General features: G+C 41.9%; 1 protein-coding gene across 11 annotated transcripts in view; it reads right to left on the bottom strand.

Annotated features, from left to right (window-relative positions):
* The window catches only part of PTH2R (parathyroid hormone 2 receptor), a 95,851-nt gene that overhangs the window by 26,909 nt on the left and 60,661 nt on the right, over nucleotides 1-8,281 (bottom strand). For all 11 annotated transcript variants that reach the window (XM_053283773.1, XM_053283775.1, XM_053283774.1 and 8 more), the window contains one exon: nucleotides 3,227-3,293. In XM_053283773.1, the coding sequence (XP_053139748.1) occupies nucleotides 3,227-3,293 (67 nt within the window). The remainder of the gene's footprint in view (nucleotides 1-3,226; nucleotides 3,294-8,281) is intronic.

Here is an 8,281-nt window from a genome sequence, read left to right as displayed (position 1 = left end):
CTCCCTGTCCCCAAAGGGCTCACAAACTAAAAAAAAACACAAGACAGACACCAGCAACAGTGACTGGAGGTAATGTGCTGGGGGTGGATAGGGCCAGTTAGTCTCCCCCTGCTAAATAAATAGAATCACCATATTTAAAAGGTGCCTCTTTGCCCAGTTAGCAGGGGGTCATTAAAAGGGCTTGATGAATATCAACAGCCCCTTGTGTGTGAATGAGCTCTCCAGAGATCATTCCCAGCTGGTGTTTGCTTGCTGTGTAATGTATTTTCCTTTCTCTCCCCCAAGCGAGGGAGATCCACCCCGCAAGCTATTCTGCACAATTTATTGTTATGCAATTAAGTGTGTAAGCAGCACTACAGAAATCATTTTTCCCATTTAACACATGGGAAACACTGAGCATGAGAGACAACTAGTCCAAGGCTGTGAGGTATTCTGTGGCAAAGAATGTATTACATACACAGCCACCGACCAAGCAAATCAATACATTTATGGCAGAACACAAACACAATCGCTCGTTCATCACAATCTGTCTCATTTTGCAGCTAGGGAACAATTGAATATTAGAGCTGAAAGGGGCCTGGGAGATCTTCAACTTTCTGTTCAATGCTACAGCATCCCTGACAGGTGGCTGTGCAGCCTCAATGTGAAAACCTCCATAGAATCTATAGAATAAAGAAGTGAAGAGAAAACTTGTCCTACTCACTCAATGCATCCATGCCAGAGACACGAAGGGGAAAGAACAGAGGGTTCAGAAAAGACACATATGGCAAAATGGCTCAGGTAAAATATGTCTTTTAGACATATACAGTAGAACAGACTGCATTCTTCATATTTACAAAAAAAAAAATCTTTTTTTTCCACTTTAGTGAAAAAGCATAGTGAAGAGGTACCTTCTAAAATGCAAAGTACTGTATAACTAGTAGGACATGATTGATCACTGAACAGGGCTTAATTTGTGCCAGGGATCACTCCTGGAACATAAGAACAAGTTGTTCTAGTAAGAACTAATCTGCTTACTTTCCTTCACTATCCCTACAACTGGAATAAATGTGGTCCAGATTGGTTAGGCAGTTCACAAGTTAGCCAACTTGCCCCTCAAACATTTATGCATCCGCCATATTAAATTGGGGTAGATGACATCATCACAAACCATGCCACTTAGGTGTTCCTATGGGTCACTCAGTACAACTGTACCAAATTTGGTTCAAATCGGTTACACAGTCCACAAGTTAGCTCACTTGTGCCTCAAACATTTATGCATCCACCATCTTGAATTAGGGTGGATGACATCATCACAAACAATGCCATTGAGGTGTCCCTGTGTGTCACTCACTACAACTGTACCAAATCTGGTTCAAATCACTTAGAGTTGGCCCACTTGTGCCTCAGACATTTACATGTCCACCATCTTGAATCAGGGTGGATGACATCACCACAAACTATGCCACTGAGGCATCTCTATATGTCCCTACAGCTGTAGCAAATTTGGTTCAAACTGGTTAGGCGGTTCACAAGTTAGCCCACTTGCGTCTCAAAAGTTTACATGCCCACCATCTTGAATTGGAGTGAATTACCTCATCACAAACTAGCCGTTGAGGTGTACCTATGTGTCCCTACAATTGTACCCGATTTGGTTCATACTGGTCCAGGCATTGCGAAGTTGACATATGGATGGACACACACACAGAATGCTATGTGATCTCATAAGCCTACAGGAGAGTAGGCTAAAAATACTCCTGAGAATATGCATGGTACTTTTCCTATTCCATTCAACATCTTCAGTATATTCTCACACATCTGGGCTACAATCTTAAGCATGTGCTGTAAACTGCCCTGAGCCATTTTGGAAGGGCAGTATATCAATCAATCAATCAATCAACCAAATAAATAAATTAAATTAAATTAAATTAAATTAAATTAAATGTCTACCAGGAAGCACATAATTGAGATTTAAGAGTAAAAATGCATACAGTTGTGCTGCCGGAATCTGGAACAGATGGCACAACTTCTAGTCAGACTTGTGCCATTAGAAATTAGGTTGCAGGTATCATGGAATAATTTGTTTCACTATTATTGCCCTTTTTCTTGTTTAAACTAAAAGGAAGAGGCCACTTCCCACATTTAAAATTTTGCACAAATGTACAGTAGTTCTTAAAAAGCAATTGATGTTAGCACGTTCTGTCTCCCTACCCACAAATATCACCTCTATTTTGTATCTTTCTTCATTACATAAATATTCCTGTCACCATACCAATGAAACATTCATTCATTCATTCATTCATTCATTCATTATGGTCCACAACCAGCAGGCAATTACAATAATCAATAGTTGCAGGCAACATCACTTAAAATAATCCAATAGTAAATAATAATGAATAATACTGAATAATACAAAACTACCAGCCCACCGAGCCACCTTAAGTGGTGCAGCGGGGAAACGCTTGACTAACAAGCAGAAGGTTGCAGTTCAAATCCCTGCTGGTACTTTATTGGGCAGCAGCGATATAGGAAGATGCTGAAAGGCATCATCTCATACTGCGCAGGAGGAGGCAATGGTAAACCCCTCCTGTATTCTACCAAAGAAAACCATAGGGGTCTGTGGGCACCAGGAGTCAAAATCGACTTGTTGGCACACTTTTACTTTTTACCAACCCACCACCAGAAAAACACATGTACCTTACATAACACAAGGATTAACCATTTGTTTCCTGATGTTACAAGCAGCGGCACAAAATTTGGCCACACAATAGGTAATCTCGGCATCAGAGTCCATACCAATGTTTGAATGCTCACTTAATAAATCACGTTTAACACGTACTCTTTGCGTGCCAATACATACCTGTGTGCCTATTCTTAGGGACAAACCAGACATGCAAGGAAATGCATGCTTCAGAGTCATACTGAATGGGGGAGAGCTTCTTTTTTCTTAAAAAATGGAGGAGGGGGAGACTATTCCGATCGGGACCATGGCATACAGGAAAAGGGAAATTTGCTTTTCCTGCCTAAACCATCCTAGCCCTCAAACCCCAGGTATTTGCAGAAAACATCTCCCTATTTTGCACAAGTAGCAATATAATGGACTATTTTACTTCCTATCCTGAGGCAGTCCTAAAAGACTATCCTAAGATAGTCTAAAAGATGTCACCCTATCACCTCTCATATCTGTGGCTGGGCCTTGACAGAATATACAATAGGTGTTTATGAAATTTATATGTGTGAAACTTACCCCAATAGCTGCTAAAATTGGAGCTTGGTAAATCCATTTGATGTCTCCAGCACTGAGCTCCCAACATCTGTGAAATCAAGAACATTTCTGCATCAACAAAATGAAGCAGGAATAAATAGTTATATATTATTTTATTTTGTGGCTGAGCTGGGTCAGATTCATTTTAGAGAATACAATACACTCTAAACTCATATGCCTCCAGTTTTAGTCTTTTAAAAAGATTTCCTTCACCACTAATAACCCAACACAAATGTTTGGGAGTAGCAGCAAATGAACTTCACAAAAGCATTAACTGCCATCCTCATGGTCATTCGAGGCAGATTATTTGAGACCCAAAGATTAGGAGTGCTAAGGTCCAGTGCTCTCAAAAAAACACATGAGGAAAACCTTTTCTCTGTCGAGATTTGAGAAGTTGCTGTGTGAAAATGATGAAAAATTAGTTTCTAAAATGTATAAGCTCTTGCTTTTGGAGGAGACAAGAGACGAAGTGGTCAAAACTGCTATGGTAAAATGGGCTCAAGATGTGGGGTGCAACATAGAAATGGCAGCCTGGGAAAAATTATGGGAAACTGATTTAAAGTTCACTGCCTGTTATGTTCTAAAAGAAAATTATTATAAAATGATGTATAGGTGGTACTTGACACCAAAAAAACTGGCATAAATGTATAAAAATGTTTCAAACAAATGTTGGAAATGTGAATTCTCTGAAGGACCTTTTTTTCATATGTGGTGGACTTATAGGAAGGTTAAGGCCTTTTGGGACATGATATATAATGAGTTAAAGAAAATATTTAAAATGACATTTCCTAAGAAGCCAGATTCCTTCCTGCTGGGAATAACGCAAGGAGTGTTTTCTACAATTAATTTCACATTTTTTATGTACGCTACCACGGCGGCCAGAATAATATATGCACAGAAATAGAAGAGTAATGAACTGCCTTCAAAAGAAGATTGGATTCCTCACATATTCTCATCTCTGCAACATGCATATTTTCTTCTATCACAGAAAAGGTTTTTTTAAAATAAAATAAAATAAAATACAGAACATTCAGTCATGCCAGTCCCTATCTGGGAGTTTTTCACACAGGGCTTTTAGCCGCTTTTCCAGAATGGAGAGTGTGCGTTCACATATCGGCCAGATTTACCCCGAAGTCCCTGAGAGCTATCGAGAGCACTTCACACATGATTCAGGTTTTTCATTGCACGTTAGAGTACAGAGTGATTTATATCCAGGGCGGCGGGAAATCCACTTTTTGAATTGGTGTTTTGAGCCAACTTTGAACTCGCAGCAAAGCCTCGGAGTAAACTCATGTTAAAGCCTGCTGTGTGAAAAATACCCTGTAGTCTTTTACGTGATAACATGAGATTCACATGTGCTCAGTTACAGTCAGACAAGAGTATTCTATGGAACATTAGTGAGGAAAAAGAAAGAGTGGGTGGGCGGAGGAAACACACCGCTTAGTTGACTAGAGTGGAAGGAGGCAGCGGTATGTTTTGTAATTCACCCCTCCACCGTTTCTCTGCATTTGTACTAAGTTTCTGACCTTTGGATAGATGAAGAGAGGCATTAGACAATAAGAGCATGGGGCTAATGTTTTGTTAGATTCTACCACAGACTGACAGAATACAATAGTCGTATTGTTTTATAAGATGAGCAAGAGACATATTCGAAGGACATTTCACTGGCAAAAAGAGAAAGAATTTGGTTTGCAGGGCTGGGCTGGCAAACATAAATATAGGACATGGATAGCAGCTTTTATGCATTCATTTATCAAAACGTCGTTGCTTTCCCCAGGAGTTGAGTGCCCAAAGAGATATTCAAAAATATCTGAAATGATTACAAGTAAAATTCCGCCAAGCAATCAAACACCAGCCCTCTAAAATCAAATCCAGTGGCATAAACAAGAAGCAGGAGTCTCAGCCAGCTCTAGCAAATGCCTTGGCAAGTTTTGAATTCTCATCTGGTTACAAAAAATGATGTAAGGAGACACCAGTCTAATCCCCTGGGGAAAGGCATTCAGCAGGGTAGGTGCCCCAAACAGAGAAGTTTAATAATCTGTACCTGCTCAAAACTAACCACAGTTCATGAAGGAATACAATGCAATACAACAAATAGTTATATACCGCTTTTCAACGAAAGTTTCCAAAGCAGTTTACAAAGACATAAATAAATAAATAAGAAATAGAAAGCAAAGCCTCACCAAAGGAATTAATGAGCAAGGAAGTACATACATAAGGGAGAAGATGCTCTCTGAGGTATTTAGGACTCATGACTGTTTAGTAGGCCTGTGCAATTAGATAGATCTGACAGGCATATTGGATTTTACAGGCAAACCTCATTATACATGGAACTGCTATTCATGGTTCCGTGTATTGGTGGGTGTTTAATTGACACCTGATTTTATTATCTGCAGATATGAAAGGGTTAAAACCCACATATCCGCAGTTCCTAGAGGACTGGAAATGACTGCGAGATCACTTCCAGCTGCTATTTTGTAAGGAGGAGGCATTTTGTGGCTCTTTTTTTCTTCTTTTAAAGCATTTTTCCATGTTTTTTCACGGTTTGGGGGGGCATTCCTGGGCACATGTAGACCCTGCGGAGCACAATACAGTAAATAATTTCAATGATTTCCTCTCCCTCTCCCCCCACCCCTTCTGCTGTTTTTTTAAGCCTTTTTTTTGACAGTTCTGGAACTTGACCCCAATTTCCCATAGGCATACTGCCTCATTACTCTGAACCCGCGAGAGTAACGAGGTATATCTGTAGTCCCCGTGTTGGTACTATCAGCAGTAATTCTGCAACCGATAGGATTGCAGCTGATAGGATAGGGCCCTCGATAGTCAGAACCCCAGCTGAACCCCCTCCTATCGGTGTGGAATTAAACATATATAACGTTTCATTAAATTAAATTTATTTTGATTTGCAGATTACAGATTATAGAACAGAGCACAATTGAAAATCTGTGCTCTGGCAATACGTGTGGCAAAGAAGCGATTCTTTGCTGTGCATATTGAGCCCTCAGGTTCATGTCCAGTGGAACTGTAGAGGGGAGTGAGGGGACTTATTCAGGCCCCTTCCACTCAGCTTTGGAGCCATCAGTTAACTGCTGTGAAGCTTTTAATGATTTTTTTGTGGACAAAATCTCTTGTATCCGTGCTGACCTGGATTCCATTCAAGGGCAACCAAGATGATTAGGGGCCGAGAGCACCTTCCTTATGAGGCAAGAGTACAACACCTGGGGCTTTTTAGTTTAGAAAAAAGACGACTGCAGGGAGACATGATAGAGGTCTATAAAATCATGCATGGTGTGGAGAAAGTGGAGAGAGAGAAATTCTTTTCCCTCTCACACAACACTAGAACCAGGTGTCACTCCATGAAACTGATTGCCAGGAGGTCTAGGACCAACAAACGGAAGTACTTTTTCACACAACGCGTGATCCACTTGTGGAACTCTCTGCCACAGGATGTGGTGACAGCCAACAACCTGGATGGCTTTAAGAGGGGTTTGGATGACTTCATGGAGGAGAGGTCTATCAATGGCTACTAGTCGGAGGGCTGTGGGCCACCTCCAGCCTCAAAGGCAGGATGCCTCTGAGTACCAGTTGCAGGGGAGTAATGGCAGGTGAGAGGGCACGCCCTCAACTCCTGTCTGTGGCTTCCAGCGGCATCTGGTGGGCCACTGTGCGAAACAGGATGCTGGACTAGATGGGCCTTGGGCCTGATCCAGCAGGGCTGTTCTTATGTTCTTAAGGGTGGATTAAGCTTTTTGCCACCGATAGGCAAAAAGGCTTTTGCTGCCCTTTTACCTTAAACAAAAAAGGTTTGCCTTTTTTTAAATAAGGTAAAAGGGGAAACTTTCTCCTCGCCCACTCCACCACCACTGCCCACAGAGAGGGGCAGCAAAATTTGAGGCCGGGCAAAATTTGCTACTCCTCAAATTTTGCCGCCGTAGGCAAATGCCTACTCTGCCTCTCTGTTAATCCACCACTGAGTCCACTGTTGGTACAGAGTCTTTAGCAGGGGTATCTAGCAACTCCTCTTGTGTGGTTAAATTGGATCAGTTTCCGTTTGTGACTCCTGAGGACATGAACAAGCTGCTTGGAATTATGCGTCCTACCACCTGCTCTCTTGACTCTTCGACCTGGCTTATAACATCAAGCAGGGAGATTGTTAGAGAGGGCCTGGTTAAGATCATAAATGCTTCTCTGAAGGAAGGTAGGATGCCTCTTTGTTTAAAGGAGGCAATTATTAGACCTCTTTTTAAGAACCCTACACTTGATCCCTCAGAGTTAGGCAATTAGAGGCCTGTCTCAAATCTCCCATGGTTAGCCAAGATAATTGAGAAGGTGGTGGCCTCTCAACTCCCGGCAGTCTTGGATGAAACAGATTATCTAGACCCATTTCAAACTGGATTTTGAGCAGGTTATGGGGTGAAGACTACCTTGGTCAGCTTGATGTATGATCTCCAAAGGGGAATTGACAGAGGGAGTGTGACTGTATTGGTACTTTTGGATCTCTCAGAGGCTTTCGATACTCTCGACCATGGTATCCTTCTTGATCGCTTGAGGAGACTGGGCATAGGGGGCACTGCTTTGCAGTGGTTACGCTCATACCTCTTGGGCAGATTTCAGAAGACTGCTGCTCTACGAAGCGAGAGCTTTTGTATGGTATCCCTCAGGGCTTCATTCTATCTCCAGTGCTTTTTAACATCTACATGAAACTACTGGGAAAGAGCATCAGGGGATTTGGTACAGGGTGTTATCAGTATGCTGATGACACTCAAATCTACTTCTCCGTGTCAGCTTAATCAGGCAATGGCATAACTTCCCTAAATGCCTTTCTCGAGGCAGTAACGGGCTGGATAAGGGATAACAAACAGACTGAATCCCAACAGGATTCAGGTGCTCATTGTAGGAAGCCGCAGTTCCAGAAATGGGATAGATTTGCTTGTTCTGGATGGGGTTACACTCCCTTGGAAGGAACAGGTTTACAGTTTGGGAGTACTTCTGGACCCAGCCCTTTCTCTGATACCTCAGGTGGAGGCAGTGGTCAGG

This window comes from Hemicordylus capensis, chromosome 1 (assembly GCF_027244095.1).
Source record: "Hemicordylus capensis ecotype Gifberg chromosome 1, rHemCap1.1.pri, whole genome shotgun sequence".
Classification (NCBI taxonomy): domain Eukaryota; kingdom Metazoa; phylum Chordata; class Lepidosauria; order Squamata; family Cordylidae; genus Hemicordylus; species Hemicordylus capensis.
The sequence above is the reverse complement of the archived record's forward strand: the minus strand, read 5'-3'. Positions and strand labels throughout refer to the sequence as shown.